Source organism: Phascolarctos cinereus, unplaced genomic scaffold (genome assembly GCF_003287225.1).
Source record: "Phascolarctos cinereus isolate Bilbo 61053 unplaced genomic scaffold, phaCin_HiC Scaffold_2;HRSCAF=192, whole genome shotgun sequence".
Taxonomy (NCBI): Eukaryota; Metazoa; Chordata; class Mammalia; order Diprotodontia; family Phascolarctidae; genus Phascolarctos; species Phascolarctos cinereus.
Genome location: NW_027555625.1, coordinates 236,786,398 through 236,808,280, shown reverse-complemented (window position 1 = coordinate 236,808,280; position 21,883 = coordinate 236,786,398). Strand labels below are relative to the sequence as shown.

The 21,883-nt window shown below is 35.9% G+C and overlaps 1 protein-coding gene across 1 annotated transcript in view; it reads right to left on the bottom strand.

Moving 5' to 3' along the window:
- The window catches only part of DOK5 (docking protein 5), a 147,155-nt gene that overhangs the window by 73,902 nt on the left and 51,370 nt on the right, over positions 1–21,883 (bottom strand). Inside the window, exon 2 of the mRNA XM_020984259.2 lies at positions 14,836–14,943. Coding sequence (XP_020839918.1) covers positions 14,836–14,943 — 108 coding nt within the window. The remainder of the gene's footprint in view (positions 1–14,835; positions 14,944–21,883) is intronic.

Here is a 21,883-nt window from a genome sequence, read left to right as displayed (position 1 = left end):
CTCTGGTCTATTAGTGACCACAAGTGCTCCTTTCTGTCCTGGAACTGTGAAGAAGGTTTCTTCTTCACTGCCACTACAAGCTCCACTGTGCTAGTGCTACTCCTCATCCCAGGAATGCCGCCCAGAACTGTGACCCAGATCCAAGCACAGGCAAAACAACAGATTCCTGCCTCAGCACTGGCAAAGAGATCCCTGCAATCCCTCTCTGATTAGCCACTGGATTCCCCCTCAGTCTACAGGCCGGAAGCTCAGGAGTCAGCTGCCCCCCCAGGGCCACGCTCTTGGGGAATGGATCTGAGACCCTGCGTTCCTCTCTCAGCACCACAGAAACAGACTTTTCCTACTGACCTTCTAAGTTGTCTTTGGCATTCCTAGATTGAGGAGTCTGGAAACCACCACAGCTGCCCATGATTCAGTCCTCTGAGGCCTGCTCCAGGTTCCCTGTGACCTGGAAATTTGTTTCACTCTGTCTTTTTGTGAGTTCTGCTGCTTTAGAATTTGTTTAGAGCTATTTTTCATAGGTGTTTGTAGGGTTTTGGGGGAGAGCTCAAGGAAGTCACTGCTTTCACTCTACCATCTTGGCCAGCATCCACATTCTTAAAGGAAAAGTTAATTTACAGGAGGAAAAAGGCATTCATGGAGGGACCTCAAATTCCCACACTCAGAGCTAGATAAATATAACCACAAAATAAATAAGAAAAAAGTCAAGGAGATAAATAGAATCTTAGAAAAGTTAGATTTGACAGACCTCTGTAAAAAACTGAATGGGAACAGAAAGGAGTATATACCTTTTCTCAGCTCTATAGGGCACAAAAATTGACCATGTAATTAGGGCATTTAAAACCTCACAATCAAATGCAGAAATGCAGAAATATTAAAGGTACCATTTTCAGACAACAATTCAATAAAAAGTCATGGAAGCATAGATTAAAAACCAATTGAAACTAAATAATCTAATCATAAAGAACGAGTGAGTCAAGGGTCAAATCACAGAAACAATCAATAATTTCATTAAAGGCAATGAAAACAATGAGACAATATTCTAAAATCTGTGGGATGCAGCCAAAGCAATACTTGGGGGGAAATTTATATCTCTAATTGTATAGATCAACAGAAGAGTAGGTCAAGGAATTGGGTATGCAACTAAAAAATGGAAAAATAACAAATTAAAAAATCCCTAATTAAACAACCAAATGGAAATCCTGACTATCAAAGGAGAGAGTAATAAAACTAAAAGTTTAAAAAAACCCATTGAGCTAATAAATAAAAGTAGGAGATGGTTTTATTAAAAACAAATAAAACAATAAAATAGGGAATCAATTGAAAAATGTTATGGAAGGCAGCCTAGCAGTTCCAGATTTTAAACAATATTACACAGTGGTAACTATTAAAAACAATCTGGCACTGGCAAAGACATTTAGTGGTGGATTAGTGGAATAGATTATGTATACAATGCACAGAAGTAAATGACTATAATAATCTGCTTGATAAATGTCAAAATCCAAGCTTTGGGGGTAAGAATTCAACATGTGACAAGAATTGCTGGGAAAATTGGAAAGCAGTTTGGCAGATACTAGGCGTAGACCAACATCTCACACAACATGCCAAGATAAGGTCAAAATGGATAAATGATTTCGACAGAAAGGATGATATTTTAAGTAAATTAGGGGAACATGAAAAAATGTATTCATCAGATCTATGAATAAGAGGAGAGTTTATGATCAAACAGACAATAAATGGAATTACAGGAAATAAGATAATTTTGATTGCATGAAAAAAAATTTTTGTGCAAAAAAAAAATTAATCCAAAATTACAAAGAAAACAGGAAACTGTGAGAGAAATTTTTCAGCAAGTTTCTCTGATAAAGGTCTCATTTCTCAAAGATATAGATAACTAAGGCAAATGTATAAAACCACAAGTTATTCCTCAATTGAGAAATGGTCAGAGGACACAAACAAACAGCTTTGTGTCAAAACTAAAAAAAAATCAAATCTATCTATATTCATATTTTTTAAATGCCCTAAATCACTATTGATTGGAGAAATGCAAATTGAAACAGCTCTGAGATATCACCTCACATGTATCATATTGGCTATTAAGACAGAAAAGGAGAATGACAAATATTGGAAGGGATGTGGAAAAATTGAGACATTGATGCACTTTTGGTGGAGCTCTGAATTGATTCAACTTTTCTGGAGAGCAATTTGAAACTGTGTCTCAGGGGCTATAAAACTGTGCATACCCTTTGACTGATCCCAAAGTTCTGGATCCCAAAGAGATAAATAAAAAGGAAAACGCTTTTTATGTACAAAAATATTTATAGCAGCTCTTTTTGTATTGGCAAAGAATTGGAAATTGAGAGGAAGCTCATCAATTGGGAAATGGCTAAACAAGTTGTGATATATGATTGTGATGACATAGTATTTTGCTATAAGAAGTGACAAGCATAATGCTTTCAGAAAAACTTGGAAAGATTTACATGAACTAATACAAAGTGAAACAAGCAAAACCAGGAGAACATTTTACACAATAACAGATATATTGTAACTATCCACAACTGTGAACCACTTAGCTATTCTGAACAATACAGTTGATCCAAGACAATTCTGAAGGACTTATGATGAAAAATGCTATCCATGTCCAGAGAGAAAACTGGAATCTGAGTGCATATTGAAGTATTATTTTTTACTTTTTTTTAATTTTTCTTGCTTTTTTGTAACATGGCTAATGCAGAAATATGGTTTGAATGATTTCACATGTATGTAAAATTGATATATTTCTTGCCTTCTCAATAGGTAGGGGGAGAAGCAGGAGGGAAGGAGAAAACTTAGAACTCAATTTTTTTAAAATATTAAAAAATAAAATTATTTTAAAAAGAAAACCAAAAACTACCAGTCACCCAAAGAGCAATGATGATATTCATGATGAGGATAAGTACATAGCAGTATATAATAAGGATGATACATGAGAAGATACAAGAATAATAATAACTACATTTATTAAGACTTGCAAAGTGCTTTACAAATATCTTATTTCATGCTTAAAAAAAACCCTGGGGTATAGGCATTATTATTATTCTTATTTGGCTGGTGGAGAAACTGAGGCAGAGAAAAGTTAAGTGACTTTCTTAAGGTCACACAAATCACTAGAATCTAAGGATGAATTTTCACTTGTGTCTTCCTAGCTCTAGGACCAGCACTCTATCCAATGTGATACCTATAGACTCAGAGGCATGTAGGACAGAGAAAGGATGTGGATCAGTCATGTAGCAAAAATGAGGGACAACAGATGTCTCTTGTAAACACTTTACTGGCATCTCTGAATTCTTAGAGCAACTTGAGGAAGCCATCCAGCTAATTGTGTAGTTCTTCTATAGAGACTTTATAGAAAAAAAATAATTAGACAAGAATCAAACAGGAAGAAGAAACATAGAGGGGCTGAAATCTTTCCTGTATAGATAATAATACAAATTCACAGAAGAATGTGATTACCCAAACCAGACAATAGTGTTGTGTAGCTTTAATTTCCATAATTTCACAGTAAGTAAACATCATACAAACTGAGGCCTTGTCTCTGTGAAACAAAAATAATTCCATGATTCAAGGTCCTTCACAGTTCAATTGTGTATCAGCATTGGAGGTGAGGATTGTGGGTGCAAATCACTTGTTCTACTTACACACATTGACTTTTGCTTGACCTAATTGACTGGTCAGTATGGTCAAAATGGTCAATCCATTAGCCCTATGTGGTTTCAATCTGGGTGGCAAAATGTCTCAATCCTAAATGGCTATAAACTGAAATATACTACAAATAGTAATAGGCTCTTACATTTCCATAGATTTTTTAGCCCAAGTCCAGTGATTTTACTATATCAACCATGATTCTTTGGATCCTTCACGTATCCCTCTACTATATAAAAAATCAACTCTCTGAAGGACTCTTCATTGAAATAATCTTCCAAGCTGAGAGAGAACTGATATAAATGTCAATATAGGTGAATTATGCAGCAGTGGATATTTTAATTTTTAACAGTGATAAACAGTTTTTATTTAGGCAATGAAACATGAAAAAATATATTAGTACTTATAATAATTCCATTTGTGTTAAGCATGACTCTTACAAATATTTAACTGACATATAAAAAAGAGAAATTATTATACATATGAAGTTCATGTATCATTATATATACAATGCAATCCTGGTAGGAATCAAGCAGCTTTCACTCCTCCCTATGGGAGGGTAATCAATCACTTACTGCATAGCAGTCACCTGGGCACAGCAAAAGCAGGTGTGCAATTAGGGTGGTCACTTATTGGCACATTTGTTACTATATATGGAAATCTATTGGTAACGTACTCGTGCTGACAGCAACACTGAGGAACATGCTGGCAGCTTTGAAAATTGAAAGGGGAATCTGGATTGTACCACAAGGAAGAGAAGACCCCAAGTTAGATTGAGTTAAGACTTGAGGGTTGGCTTAGAGTTCCAATTCTCATGACTACAACGCAGATCTAATACATGTTTGTCAAACCAATTTAAAAATTTGACTGGCAGAGAACTCCTTTAGGATGGATTTGAGATGCAGCAGTGGATATTTTAACAAGGAACCTCATAACTTTGTTATGAAGAAGGGTGATTAGCCTTTTCTGTTTGACTACAAAGAGCAAAACTAGGAACAATCTGCAGATGTTGCAAAGAGGTAGATTTAAGCCCAAAGTAAGGATAACCACCTTAACAATTAGAGTACCCAAAATGGTACTTGGTGAGGTAGTGAATTCCCTCTCACTAGAGGCTATCAAGCAAAGGTGTATCGGCAACTTGTCAAGACTGCTGTAGAGAGGATGCTCTTTCAGGTTTATGTTGAATTCGACATTCTCTCTAGTCCTGCCCTGCTAATACCTCTATTTGGCATTTAGAGCTCTTAACAACTTTACCTTTTATATCTTTCTTGTCTTTTAACACCTTACAGGTCTGTTTCCCAAGATGATTGGGAAAAAAGTAAAAGAACCTATATATTCTGAAATATTTATAGCACATCTCGTTATGGTGGCAAAGAACTGGAAATTGAGGGGATGTCCATCAACTGGGGAATGGCTGAACAAGTTGTGATATATAATCATGATGGAATACTACTACACTATAAGAAAAGATGAGCTCAATGATCTTAGAAAAATGTGGATAGATTTGCACAAAACAATGAAGAGTGAAATGAGGAGAACCAAGAAAATGTTGTCTATAGTAACAGCAATATTGTTTTAAGAACAACTTCAAGCAACTAAGTAATTTTGACTGTCATAAATACCCAAAATGAAGGTGTTCTCTGTGTCCAGAGAAAGAACTGATAAATAGAAATATGTGTGTGTGTGTGTGTGTGTGTGTGTGTGCGCGTGTGTGTGTGTGTGTGTGTAATGGTAGCCATCTCTGGGGTGGGAGGGAGAAAGAAAAAAAGGAAAAAAGTTATATGATGACTTTATTACATATTTAAAAGGAATAGCAAGTTGTACATGATAGATTTGCAGTTTAATGTATAATCATATTTTTTCTATTCTACTGTGTTATAAAATTGCTTATTTTATTTCTTAAGTTCAGAATAAAAAAAATAATGTTTTTAAAAGATCCCAAGTTTGAACCAAAAAGGCTCACAATGAAACAGTTGCCAGAAGAAGAAAAAAAATTACTACCCTCCACACATTCCACTATACTGGCCTCCTTGCTTCTCCTCACACAAGAAGCTCCATTTCCCATCTCTTAGTCCTCATGACTGAAATGCTTGCTGTACTCATTTCCTACTGTTATAATCTATGCATACCTTTAAGTTAACCTCCAAACACATCTATCTACTCTACTGTATGAAATGAACAGAAGAAAATTAGAGATTAAGTGTATTATACAATTAATAGTATATCTAACAAAAATGATAGTGCTTCTCAATGCACTATAGTGTAGAGTCTTCTCATAAAATGTATATGTACTCTACCATTTCTATCCTAAGTTTTGACCATGTCTAGAAGTACTTTGGAGGTATGCCACAGATTGGTAATTTAGATGTGACAGATTCTGATCCAGGAAGCTCTTCATGCAAGTTGCTTCCTTTTAATCTGATCTTTCAGTTGTTTAACAGAGATATTGAAGCAACAGATTAAACTTGACACAGCCTGTTCATCAGATGGGCCAAAGCACTTCTGGAACACCAGCTGTGTGCTTATCAAAAGGTCTTCTATCAAGCCAACCCGATTTGAGGAAAAAAGTCAGGACTAGAGGGAAGGATTGAAATGGGGGGGGTAAGGAAGAAGAAAGAGTCTCCATGATATGTCATATATCATCAAATATCATTATAGGATCACAGATCAAGTGCTGGATGGGAGCTTAAAAGCCATCTATTCTGATCTTCTCATCTTAGGAAACTGAGGTATAGAGAGATTAAGTGACTTACTCCAGGTCACACAGGTTGTAAATGAGAGAAGAGTCAGGATTTAGGCCCAGGTTTTCTGATTCCAAATCCAGTACTCTCTCTGTACTACCCTCCCTCCATGTCCCAATCTTTAAACCTTCCCTTTCAGGAAAAAAAATTAAATGTTGTGATGATTAACATCAGAAGAATGAGATAAAATTAAATAGATAGCTGTTCTCTTCTAAATGACCACTTTGTCTGTCCTAGGTAGGACACTGATGACAATTTCAGAATAAGTCATTACCTAGAACCAGGCAAAGAACTGAGATACCTGGGTGCCTAGTTTCAGAGACTTAGTTGAATCATGGGGGCTCCAAGATATACAAAAGTGCCACTATACTTTTTAATTTATGTTCAGTGAACCAGTAAAATATCCATTTTCCCACCTCAATAATATATAGCCATTCTATATGGATTTAGAAATACTTTCTATTTCCTTTGGCCCTAGAAATTAAATAAAATACCTAAGAACTTATAAAGCAAGCATGAAGCAGATTCTTTTCTCCTCCAATTGATATTATAGTTTATGTTTGTTATTACTGCTATTATTAATAATTTCAAAAATAGCAACAATACGTCAAATCTACACGGTACTTTTTTTCCCAGTGGCAACTAGGTGGAGCAATGGGTAAAGCTCTTGGCCCGACTCAACAAGGCCCGAATTCAAATACAGGCTCAGACACTTGCTAGCTGTGTGACCCTGGGCAACACACCTGACCTCCATCTTCCTCACTTTTCTTAACTATAAAATGGGGATATTAATAGCATTTACCCGCCCAGGGTTGTTGTGAGGATCAACTGAGACCATATTTGTAAAGTTCTAACCATAGTGCCTGACACATAATAGGCACTTAAGAAATGATTATTTCTTCCCTTACTTTTACTTTTTCAAGAAATTTTCACATCTATTGACTCATTAGAATTTTGCAACAAACCTTTAAGTAGACAGAAGAAAGATAATTATTCCTATTAAATGAAGAAATTGATACCCAAATTCCAAATTGAAAGATGAGGATGTATACAGGAGGACCCATCATTATATTTCTTCTGTATTTAAGCAGAAAATAAATCCTAATAACTGCCTTGCCAGTTTGGTTTGATTTCAATTGAAATAGTTGGCTTTGATTTTAATGTGATTTATTTTCAGTCATCAGTCATTTTAAGAATAAAAATGAAAAACCTAAGTAATCAAACTTATGAAATTTAGAGCCACCCATGCATATGATCCTACACAAATCACTTTACTTCATTTATAAAATGGGGAAGTTGTAATTAAAGTTCCTTGGAGCACAAGTTCAGTAAGGAAGGGAAGGGCGAAGGAAGGAAGGAAGGAAGGAAGGAAGGAAGGAAGGAAGGAAGGAAGGAAGGAAGGAAGGAAGGAAGGAAGGAAGGAAGGAGCATTTGTTAAACTCTTCCTAAGTACTAGGTACCTTGCTAAACACTGGGGATACAAATATAAGCAAGATGAAAGACAGTTCCTACCTTCAGGGAGATTACATTCTAATGGAAGAAGAAAACACATAAAAGAGAACTGAAAAGCTGGAGTGTCGGAGTTTGGGAGTGGGAGTGAAGATACTCAGCTTGGGGTCTGATTTTAAAGTCCAGTAATTCAGGGCCGAGTACTGAGGGGAATGAAGGCTGGCCTGTCTATCTGTCTTGGCTCCTCCACTAAAGGGAAGCCCCAGTAGGAACTCACCAATAGGAGAAGATGATGGATATTGTCCTATGACTTCTCATTTTTATTGTTCTCTGTGAGGGGATCCTATTTCCTAACAATAAATTCTCAAAAAGAGAACAAAGAAGTTATTTTCAATGGCAGAATTGGAAATAGGACTTCACTAGAGCTGACTGCTAAATTTTTTGTGTGATCATTTACACTTCAGAAATTGGCAAACTCTATAAATCAAGGTTTGATTTATGTTTTGTTGGTTGTCTAAACTTAAGAAAGTGATGGAGAAAATGGTAATCATGCAGATTAAACTAAAAAGTGTGCCATGATACATTTTTTCTTTAAATTTTTACCAGCACACCACTGGTTGGAAACCATGATTAAAAATCACTGTCATCTCAATGTTATAGTAACTACACATCTAATCCTCTTCAATACCTATATATGTGATCTTGGGCAAGTCACCTCCCTTCTCTAGGCATTAGTTTCCTATTCTAAATCCCATAGTCTAAAAATAACTGACATTTTCATACTATTTTAAGATTTGCAAACTCCTTTATATACAATAGCTCATGTTTACTCATAACAGTGTTGTGGGAGTAAATAATCATAGGTATTTTACAGATGAGGAAACTGATGCTCAGCAACTGGCCTTAAAATACATAGCTAGTAAATATCAGATAAAGGATTTGAAAACAAGTCTGTCCTAAATCGAAGTCTAGTAATCTTTCCTCTGCATGTACCACAACCCTATGAGTTGTTTCTATGAGAGAGGTACACCATTGACTTAAGATGGCTTAAGAAAAGTAAAATGAATCGTTATATTTATATAGTATTCAAAAGTACGTGACAATTTTCCTTATGCAAAAAAGCATCTTAAAAGATATTTCTTAAAGATAAAACTGACATGTTTTGTAACTTTTCAGTTTATCTTTTGTATATTAATCCTTTAAAAATATGATGGATTCTGTGGGCATTTGGTCTTAGTGATTTCTAAAAGGTGAACACTACATCTATGATGGATAAAACTCTGCCCTTGTCAGTGCTCCATATTTGCTGTAAGGCAATTTATCTATCTATACAAACACACACACACACACACACACACACACGTGCTGTACCATCTCTACCTCAAATAGCCTGATTTATTACTTACTTCTGATTTCTTTTGGAAATGAGAATTATATAAATTACATACAAATTAGAATAAACTCTGAAATCTTGCTATGGTATGCTACAAATAACCTCCTTATTTTATGAACAAGCTTTATAAATTATACAGACTATGGATAAAAATATATTTCTCAGAAGGTCTTCGAATTCCTGCTATGCCCTCAAGAGATTACTAAGTGCATTAGATCAGCAAAACTAAATAGGATAAATCTGCTGTTGAAGCTCATCAAGGGCTTTGAGGTTTAATGTAGATAATTCCTACTTTCCAATGCCTTTGAACTTCGGTTAATGGTGATTATACATGAAAGAAAATGTGCCTGTCTATATTCCCCAAAGATTTACACAGATGAATTCGAAGATAGGGACATATTCCAGACAAAATGCCAGAATGCTAAGTGACAGAAAAATCCAGCCTTGTGGCAGGTTCCTGGAGGGACTTACAGGGAAGAGCAGGGAGGGAAGAAATGTTCTCAGGTTGGTGATTCTTTCCACATCCCTTCAAAATCACATTGCTGTTGGTGTTCAGTCTTTTTGGTCATGTCTGACTTTTTGTGACCCCATTTGGGTTTCTTGCCCAAGATACTGGAGTGGTTTGCCATTTCCTTATCCAGCTCATTTTACAGATGAGAAAACTGAGGTAAACAGGGTTGAGTGACTTGCCCAGGGTCACACAGCTAGTAAGTGTCTGAGGCTAGATTTGAACTCAGAATGATGAGTCTTCCTGACTCGAGGCCCAGCACTCTATTAACTGCACCACCTAGTTGACCACTCAAAATCACGTAGATACAGGGTTTGCCCTGGTTACTTCTGTTATGGGCAACAAAATGGAGATTCACAATGAATACCAAGAGAACAAGACAAGCATGCTACTTTAAAGTCAAGAAAGAGTGGGAGAAATAGTGGCCTTGTATCTTGATTTCTACAGACAGGATTTTTTTTTCAGACCATGTTTTCATTGGTATAGGGAATTTCCAACAAGGAAACACTCTCTACCAATGCAAAACTGAACCTGATCTACAGCTTCTAGTCTTTAGAGAGTCACCAGAGTAACCAAAAAGTAAAGTGACTTGACCAGAGTCCTCCAGTTCAGTAATGTCAGAGATGGGACTTAAACTGGCCTTTCTAATACTAAAGACCAACTACCCTTTATTGCACATCAGAGATCTAAAGACACAATATGGGCCTGGTTTCTCCTCTTTAAGAAAAACAGAGACTTGAAGAAAGAATTTTATCCTATTAATTTGATAAATTTTCCTAAAAGCAAAGAATACAAATGCAGCTAATTTAAGATAGCCTCAGACATAATATCAAAGTGGGGGATTGGAGGTTTGGAGAAAAGGGTGTAAATCGAATGGGAAATCATGCCTACAGTCTACAAATATTTGATGAATTGACATGTGAAAAAGGAATTATATTCATTCTATATAGCTCCAGAGGGCAGAAATCAAACCACTAAATAGAAATAATGAGGCATATTTGGGCTCAATTTAAGGAAGAGCTTCCTTATAATTAGTGCAGTTTCACAAGGGAATGGGATGCCTCATGGGCATGTGAGTTTTCTCATACCAATCATGAATTATTTAGGATCATAAATCTAGATCTGGAAAGGACTTTAGACATCATATAACCCAACTACCTCAAGCAAAACCATGTAACCATTTAAAGGGAATGTTGTATAAGACTTGAGTAACAGTTAGACAAGATGCCCACCGAGGTAGTCTTTAATCTAAATAAATATTCATTAAGTACAAAATATATAAAAATATATATACAATTTTATACACAAAATAATGACAACAAAAGCAATTAATAATAATAATAATAATAATAATAATAATGTACTTTAAAGTTTGCAAAACACTTTACAAATATCTTATTTTATCCTCAACAATTCTGGGACATAGATGTTATTATTATCTCCATTTTACAGAGGAGAAAACTGACACAGAAAATAAGTGAGTTGCCCAAAAATTATATAGCTTTCATGTGTCTGAGGCCATATTTGAACTTGGGTCTTCCTGACTTCAGGTCCAGCTCTGTCCATTTCACTGTGCTGTCTAGCTACCTTAGGCAGTAGGGATTCAAATGCAATCAAAAATAATATCTGTTACTCGAGGAGTTTGAAAATATAAGACGTGCATATTTAAGCAAAAACAAGATATGAAAGAAGAGAACACAAATGATTGTGACAATAAGAATCACAGAGTTTCAAAACAGAAAGGGATCTCAGAAATTGAACTTCTACAACATTCTGACAAGTGGTCATTCAGCCTAGCTCTTGAAGTTGAAAAGATTCCCCATAGGAGGTGGCACCTTAGATAAGCATTGATGGAAGCTAGAGATGTTTCAAAGATGCATTAACAAAGTAGGAATCCATCGACAAGCATTTATTAAGTATTTACTATGTGCCAGGTACTACGCTTAGCACTGAGGATATATACAGAGACAAAAATAGTTCCAATCTTCCAGGAGCTCACATTCTAATGGTGGAGGAAACATGTGAATAATTAATAGTAATAATTATGCACATACCACATATATACAAAGTAGAAGGAGAGTAATCTCAGAGGAGATGGCATGAGGGCTGTAATAGCACTCCTGGAGAAGATGAGATTTGAGCTGAATCTTATAGGAAGTCAGGCAAACCAAGAGATGAAAAAGAGGAATAAGATTCCAGGTATGGGGTACTAGCCAGTACAAAGGCCCTGATATTAGGGTGTATCATGTGTGAAGAACAACAAATAGGCCAGTGCAGCTGGATCATTAAATGTGTGAGAGGACTGAAAAATAAGATAATTGTAAAGTTAGAGGCAGTTTAAGTTAAAAAGATCTTAAATTCCTGTTAAAGAAATTAATATTTTATCCCACAGGTAACAGCAGGCCACTGGAGTTTATTGGGTAGGGAGGCAGTATTGTCAGACCTACACTTTAGGAAAATCATCTTTGGCAGCACAGTGGAGAGTAGAAGAATGTGGAGGGAACTGAGGAAAGACAACTTCTGCAATAGTTTAGGTGAGAGGTGATGAAATCCTGGCTATATACATAGAGAGAGAGGGATATATACAAAATATTTTGTGAAAGTAGAAATGACAAGATTTGTCACTAGATTAGAAAAATCATGTGAGAATGAAGAATTAAGGTTAACACCATGGTTGTGAGCCTAGGTGACTGGAAGAGTGATGGTGCCATTGACAATAATAAGAAGGAATGGAAGAGGGGATGGTTTGGTGGAAAAGATAATGAGTTAGGTTTTGTATATGTTGAAATTTGGATTCCTGCAAGATCTCCAGTTCAGTATGGACAAAAGGCAGTTGTTGATATCAAATAGTAGCTCAGAAGAGAGAGTGGGGCTGGATATATAGATATGAGAATCATCTGCATAAAGATTTTAATTGATTCTATAGAAATTGATGAGATAGCTCTAAGTGAGATAGTAGAGAAAGAAATGAGAAGGCCCAGGTTAAATTACTGGGGGCACATCTAAGGGTAGTAGATGGAACACAGATAAAAAGTCAGCAAATGAGACTGAAGAAGTAGTCAGACAGGAATGGGAAGAACAGGGAAACAACAGCGCCAGAGAGAATACCCCGGAGAAGAATGCAATCACCAGTGCCAACTGCTGCAGAGAGATTGAAAGGATTGTGAAAAGACTATTAGATTGGTTAATTAAGACATCATTGGTAACTATGGAGAGAGCAATTTCACTTAAATGATGATGTTGAAAGGCACATTGCAGAGGAATTAGACAAGAATAAGGGGAGAGGAATCAGAGGCATCTAGCATAGATATCTTTCTCAAGGAGTTTATCTGAGAAGGAGAGGAGAGATATAAATTGATAGCTAGCAGAAAGATATTGTTGGCTTTTTTTTTCCTCTGATGGGTGAGACATGGGTGTGTTTGCATTCCAAGCATGAGGAACAACTTATGCAAAGGCATGGAGACATAGAATGGAATTTTGGGTTCCAGGAATAACCAGTCAATCAGTTTGGGGCCAACAGGGAATATAAAAAGGAATAATGTGAACTAAATCTGGAAAGGTTGGTTGGAGCCAGATTGCAGAAGAGTCTAACTGTCACACCAAGGAATTTGCACATTCTCTTGGGGACAAATCTTGGATTCTATGATTCACTCATAGAGTACATAATGTAGTCTGGTTACCACTTGAGGGCTCTAAATGGTAAGTTGATTCCATGGCGGTTCCATGTGTTTAACTGAACACTGTGATTCCATAGTGGAGGAAAATAAAACAATCCTATGCATGTAAACCTATGGAAAATTTTAGAATAACCCAAGCTCCAGTTTTGAGTCAGAAAACTAGCTTTTGTGTATCAACCTTTGGAAATGCATTCGGGGGACAATTTCTAACTCAGGTTATTCAGCTCCTTAATAGCCATGCTCACTCCAAAAAATAATTCTATCACCAGACAGACCCCAGATATTCAGCAACCCCTTCCTAGACCATCTGTCTTAACCAGGGACTCCACAACTCCCTTCCACTTATACTACAGCTATGAGTTGTGGACCAAAGACTCCCTGATTCCTTCCTTCCCCTCTTCAACTTTCAAGTAATTTATTTAATACTGAAGTAAAACATGGGGCACAGCTGACCTGGGAACTACTTCAAACATGGCCTAAGATTCCATTGATTATGGCCTTGAAGATTCATCTGCCCTGCTGCCAAATGCATCCTCACTTTGGTTCTCCTCCCCCCCAGTCCCCCGCCAACAAAAAGCCCTCTTTCAAATAAATATTATCATTGCTACTTCCCGATGGCTCCACTCAGAATCCCTGTGATTCTGAACTCTTGACTCCCTTCCCTGTCCAGTTCTCCTCCATTTATGTCAGCCCCATCCTCCTTGTATCTTGATCTCTCTCTACCCTAACCTTCTACTATGCCTTTCTGGATAGAATGAGTTTCTATTGCTATCAAACTGACTTTACGTAATGATAGATATTGATGATATTGATGATGATGATGATGATGATGATGATGATGATGATGATGGTGATACCAACACAGCATTTTAAGATTTGCAACAAATTTTACAATTATCTTATGTGATCCTTAAGCAACCCTGGGAAGTAGGTACCATTATTATCCCTATTTTACAGACAGAGGTGAAGTTACTCGTCCAGAGACACACAGCTAGTAAGTATCCAAGGTTAGATTCCAACTCAGATCTTTCTCACTTCTGGCCCGGTGCTCTATCCACTGTACCACCAACCACTTCTACAAAGCAGTTCCCAGGAATTCCCAGGAATAAATTTGTGTGTATGTCACATTTAATTTTCTACATCTATATTGCTTCCCTTCAATCAATCGTTGAGGGCACAGACAGCTTTATATTTGTTTGTGCATCCTGAGAAGCATGCACAATACCTAGAATATGCTGAGTGCTCAATACATTCTTATTGCTTTGTTGTCTTCAGTCTCATTAACAAAAACTTCTACTGAAGTCACTTCCTATGTTTTTTTACATTCACCAGGAAGTTAGTTTGGAGTTCCCAATTCTAAGTTTATCGAAGCAAATCAAACTTTACCTTGTGGTAACACCTAAAATATGCTGCCCGCTCATCTGAAAACTTCTCCAATCTTTTTGGACCTTTGCTTGAAGCTTTCTTGAACACTAGCCAGCATCTTTGATAAATCTGCAAATAAAGACAAAAGTGAGTTTTACATCTCTACTAACACCATTACTGGCATTGGCACTTAATTGTTTTCTGTGTTAAGTTTTTATCTCTAATTGTTCACATAGACATGAATGGAATACAGTAGCCCACACACTAAAAAAAAAAAATTAAAGGGAGTTTTGGAGGCAGAATTCTCCAATTCCATCATGTTTTAATAAGAAAACCGTCGGCCTAGTTTTTAAAAGGAAGCTTGAGGGAAAATAGAAGAAAGGAAATAATTAGAAATAGTCTAGAATGAGTCATAAATCCCCCTATTATAAGCAACTTAATGTCACAAATACCAGATCATTAATATTAAATAATTTTATATTCTAGAGAATTGATACTATCAATTTATGTGTGTGTACACTCATGCATGCATGTGTAGACACACAGACACACACATACATACGCACATGGGGAGGAGGTGGTACTTTGGTATAGAAACTTCTTATATCAATGCATCAGCAACTCATCTGCAATTTATTTTCCTAGAGAATTGCCTATAATGTTGAAAGACAAGATGATCTGCCCATGATCACACATCTAGTATCTTTCAGAAGTAGGATTTGAACCTAATTCTTCTTGACTCCAAAGCACAAGAACTTTCAAATAAATAATAATAATATTCTATAAAAGTTTATAATTGCTAGTGTATTTTCCTTACAACTCCACTGGAAGGATCATTATTCCTATTTTAGATGTGATGAATAATTATTTTATTTATCTATTTAAAGTACACAGAAATCTTAACTTAGTTTAACTGGATTCTGTCTTGCTAAAGTATGATATCTGTACACAGGGCTATTTGAGAAATATGTTTCCAAACTTTAAAAGCATGGGTAGATTGAGATCTTTCTTGGAGGCAATATCCACCCACTTTAATGCACAGAAGTAGTAGAATACACGTGGGCAGCTAGGTGGCACAGTTGATAGAGTGCTAGCCTTGGTATTAGGAGGATGCAAGTTCAAATCTGGCCTTAGACATTGACTGGCTGTGTGACCCTGGGAAAGTCACTAACTCTATTTATCTCATTTCCTCATCTATAAAACAATCAGGAGAAGGATATAGCAAACCATTCTAACATCTTTGCCAAGAAAACCTCAAATGGGGTCACAAAGAGTTGAACATGACTGAAACAACTGAACAACAACAACAGCGCTGGAATATGCATATATGTGTATGTCAGTTAACATTGCTATTATGGGAATGCATGAAAGGTCAATGATATTTTTTAATATGGGAAACAACAAGTGTGAGATAACCTCCACCGATCGATATCATATGGTAACCTCTCTATGACTTAGCAGATAGGTCCCAGGAAGTTTCATGAGACATGAGAAGTTAATTGACTTGCCCAGGGACACAAAACTAATAAATTTCAAAGAAAGGACTTGAACCCAGCTCTCTCTTACTGAAAGTCTATCACAGGGTCAGCTAGGTGGTGGCACAGTGTATAAAGCTCTGGCCTTGGAGTCAGGAGGACCTGAGTTCAAATCTGGTCTCAGACACATAACATTTACTAACTTGGTGACCATGGGCAGGTCACTTAACACCAATTGCCTCACCAAAAAGCAAAAACAAACAAACAAACAAACAAAAAACAAAGTCTATCACACTATCCATGAGACATTCTTCACTGATGATGATGGTGGTAGTGGTGGTGGTGATGATGATGATAATGATGATGAAGGTGATGATGATCTCCACTTTATGTTATAATGGGAATGGAAGTGAAAGATGAAAGACATAAGAAGAAAGACAAAAAGAAAGGAATACATATGGAGTTTTACTCAATGATAATCATATGCCTATTCCCTAATAGACACATGGCATAGAGGAAGAAGTATTTGAAGTTAGAGGAAATGAGTTCAACTATTGATTCTGACTTACTAGCTATGTGACCTTGGGTGAATTCCTCTCCCTCTTTGGGCTTGAGTTTCATCATCTGTGAAATGAACTAGTTGGACTAGACTAAGGTCCCTTCTAGAGCTAAATCCTATGGTCCTGTGATTTCACATTTACTGCATGATAAACATTGGCTTCCATGGTCCTAGATTAGTACCAGAGCAGGAGAGGGCATAAACCAAAAATAACCAGCGAAGTAGAGTTCAAATCCTTTTCGAAGTCAGAAGCTACACGTGTAAATTACTATCAGTGCTAGTGTCTTCAAAAAAAGTTCACCTCTGGATGAAGAGATAATGATTCAATTGTTTTAAAATAAAAACTAAAACTAGAATCTCTATCTTTGATTTGTGCTATTCATAATCAATAGGAGGGTGTGGTAAGATCATCTCTGTCCTCTATGTCTCCAACTAATAAAAGCTTCCCCTTTGACATTCTTCCACATTCAAGAGAAGCACAGACTGATGCTGTCATCGTGACATACTATCCATCTGGGAATACTTATAGCAGTCTACCCAACAAGCAACACCAGACTGCCCAGAGATTGTTTTAGAACAGTATTGTGTGAAATACTATTCTGAGAATTTGCCAGCACATACTAAGCCAGTAATTTAATTCTAGCTGCTTACTTAGGGTAACCTTTCCAATGTCATGTGCTAACAAATCTTTTTTTTTCATCACAAGAAAACTGGAAGAAAAACAAGTCATGAGGAGATTCATGGACTATAAACAGTTTCTAAGTTCCATCTTAAGGAATCACCCAACACATCAATGACGATAATAAGATAATTAATCCATTGAATTTAGAGCTGAAAAGAGTCCTCAGGGATTACATACTTCCAACCCCTTATCTTAAAGAAAAGGAATACTGAGGCTCAGAAAGGGGAAAGCAACTTGGCCAAAGTCATAGAGGAAACAAATAATGGAATGGAGATTCTAACCCAGGTCTTTTGGATTCAAATTGAGTGCTCTCTCCATTACATTGTGGTACCTGCTCAGGAAAGAACACTTCTGGACAATGATGTCTGACATCTTTTATCATGGATAACAAATTTAAATACCAATAATACTACATTAGTTTTGATGGATAAAGCCACTGAAAACTGGGTTATACTGCAACATTGATGAAGTGAGGAAACTGTAGCACAAGTACTTTCAAAAGAAGAACAAGTAAAAAAGAAAAAAATGTTGCCAACCAAGATTTTATTTTTTTTAATCATTGAAGAAAACCTTAAAGACCATAAGATTTAGAATTGGACAAAATATTATAAGTAATTTTGTCCACCTACCTCCTTTTACAAATTTTTGAATGAGGCCCATAGAGCCAGAGATTTGCCTGAGAAAACACAATTAGTAAATATCAGATCTGAGACTAAAATCTAGGTCTACTTAAAAAGTCATTTCAAAACCAATTTCAAACAAAATATTCTCTGGTAAACTTTTGCATGTTAAGAAGGATCTTAACTACTTAGTATAATATAGTAGCATTTGCTTTATATTCAAATCAATGATAAGGTGAAGGTGACAGGAGACATGTCCAACAAATGACAAGGTGGTACAGGCAAGAGTTCAGGCTGTAGAATGAGAGTTTTGGAGCAAGTGGAGGTGGCAGTACAGTAGACAGCACACTGGTTACGAGCAAACATGATTCTGTCAAAAAACAAACACTAGATTTGAATTTAATGGAAAGATCCCTGGGTTTGGATTCCATAGAAAGGACACATTAGGATCAGTGGACCTGGGTTTGAATCCAGACTCTCCCACTTACTATATGACTTCAGGCAATTCATTTAACCCTTCATGGCTTTAGTTTTTTTTCTTTCCTAATTGATAAAATAATGGCATTAATCTCTTAAGATATTTAAAATCTTTTCCAGTTCTAAATCTATCATCCTGTGAAGACAGAAAACATGGAACTGAATCTGGATTCTGTGACAGTAACCTTGAGCAAGTCTCTTCCCTTCTCTGAGACTATTTCCTTATCTGTAAAATGGAAGGGAGGAGGTGACCAAACAGTCTCTGAATTACCTGTTAGCTCTAAAGCCAATGATCTCTGAGGTTCTAAATTGCCAGTTTATGAGATACTGTATTGGCTCTCTTACTATTTATTCTAGTGTAAGAAAACTGCCTTGAGACTGAGCATTTAAAATGTCTGGAGTTCTGAGACTTCATGAATATTTGCAAAGTTTTGATAGAGCACTAGATGAAAGAAGTAACGAATCTTCAATGACCAAATTCAGTACTGTCAATTCTATGCAGTAACATGAAAAGAAAAAGAGAAAAATCAGGTTGAAATACCAACTTGTTGAAATATAAACCTTAGATTTGTCAGTCAATCAACAAGAGTAGCTTTCATAGATCCCAACATAAAAAGAGAAGAAAAACAAACATGTTTTACATCACATGATTTCCTACTGCACCCTCTCTCTTAGTTTTAACAAGGCATAGAGTAAAACAACACCTAGATATGGAATTTTGATGGCTTCACACCAGATTACCAATTATTTTAAGGAATACTTCAGTTTTGATTTCTGGGTATACTACATTCTCTGCTTCAGTTCATCAAACTACCAAAAATCACTATATTCTCCATTAAAAAAAATTTACACTCCTTAAGAACTGCATTGCTTGACATCAAAATCCTGCCCTTTTTTGGCTCCTTTCCTTGAAAAAAGTCTGGAAAGGCTTACAAGTATTTCTAGTGCCAAGTAGCAGCTGAACATATCAAGAATTTATTTACTTGGAATTTTCTCACTTTAGCAGCAAGTCAACAAATGATTCCTACAACAGAATTAGAAATTATGCTTTTGCAGGTTTAGTAAAGAACTAAAAAGTTCGAGAAAACAACAGGGCTTTGGCAAAGAGAAAAAGGAAGAGAGGAAAGGAAAAGGAAGGGAGGAAGGGAAGGGGGAAAAAGAAGGAAAGGAGAACATGGGAAGGGAGGGAAGAAATGCCATCGTTGTAACTTCAAACCAGAAGAAATATGATCTGTAGGAAACATATGATAAATTAATTTCACTGAGAAACAACTGGCTAATAAGTTTTAGTGTGTTTTTTTTTCAACAGGGTAATACATATTTTATTGAAGAGATGTGGGGGAGTGGTAAGGGAAAATAGGAAACAAAGTAGTTACTCTCTAATTGTGAAATGTCAGCAACTAATGAGCAAGTAGGAAAAAAATAGTGGTCAAAGGCCTTCTCATAATTCTAGAAATCACACTATATAGCTACTATTCCACCTCTCCAAAACACACTTTCCTCCCTAAGATAAAACCTTTTGCTGGAAAAACAAAACATATTTCTTAGATTCACCATGTGTTCAGTGAACAGCCATATTTAATCAGGTTCTTAACAGGAAGGAAAAAAAGCTTTTTCATGACTTAATTATGGAAAGTTTCTCCATTCATAGAAATGAGAAAACAACACAGTAGAGATAAACTTTTGTGATTAATCGTGAGGTTAAATATATAAAAAATAGTTTTAAAAATACTTTAGAAACACCTAGAGGAAGTTTATTACTACTGTATAAAGAATTATCCTCTTCTATTTCTTTTTTTAATGTGCTATATTCTATACCCAGGAGAAATTAGTCTTAAAAGATACAAGTGTGGCCATTTCAGTCTCTACAACATCTTTTAAAGCAGTCCCCTTCTCTTCATTCATAGTACCACTAACCAAGTTTGAATCCCTCCTTATCTCTCGCATTGACTATTGTAAAAGCCTGGTAAGTGATCCCCCTTCTTCAAGTCTCTCATCTTTCCAGGCCATTGTCCACAGAGCTGACAAAATGTTATTCCAAAACTCAGGTTTAACCATGTCACTCACCTGTTTAAAAATTTTTAATGGTTTTCTATTTGTGTCTAGGAAAAACACAAAATCCTGAGCTTGACCCAAAAATCTTCCACAATCTAGCTCCAACCTACTTTTCCTATTAGTATATGTCATATAACTTCCCTTCACACACGTATACTAACTAGCTGTTCTCTGAATTCAAAGTTCCTGCTCACATCTCTACACATTAGCATAGACATTGGCGAAATATATTCAGTAAAATTTGTTAGGGAAAGTATATGTGTGTGTATACATATCTAGATAGATAGATAGATAGATAGATAGATAGATAGATAGATAGATAGATAGATATGTATACACATATGCATACACACACATACGTATATGTATATATGTGTATGTATATCTGTGTATGTATATATATTATATATGTTTATCTATATGTCTATCTCTAAATACATCTGTACTTAATTGTAGTCTTCTAAGGAGGGCGAGGAAGGGGGGAAAATGAAAAAAGTATAAAGTACACAGCAGAAAACAAAAGAAGAATAACAAGGAAGCAAAGAAAAGACAGACAGGTCTCAACACAACATGTAGTAACTTATATAGGCTTTCTTGAAATGGAAATTTATTGCTATATGTTTTGAATCCTCTTACTTTCTGCTGTACACATAATATGCTTTTTCCCCCTTTTCTTATTATATATTTAAGTTTCAATATTTAAGTTTATAATGTTTCTTTTTCTTTTCTGATTGTGTATTTAAGTTTCAGTAATTAAAAAAAAAGAGAGAAAAAGAAATATATCCTCATTCACCTCCACCCCTTCAAAGCCCTAATTTCCTTCAACACTATTCTCAGGCACCACCTCCTGTAGAGAACCTTTCTGATATTTCTTGTTGCTGGTGCTCTAAGAAAGGAAAACTAGACTGAAACAATGAAAAAAAAGATATAAAAACTATGCTATGGAAAGAAGTATATTTTAAATTAAAAACTATTGTAAAAGAAATAAATTTTGCAGGAAGCAATAAAAAATAAAGAGTAATACTTGGTCCATAAATCCTCTAAAATAATAGGAGATAAGCTCTGTATTTTGATTGACCCTATAGCATTGACATAGACAAACAGATGAGGAAATTCTCTCCAGTCATGCAGGTTGACAACCTCTCTGAAACTTATAGTTTTACAGCTTACCTTGAACACAGAAAAAGTTAACTGACTTACT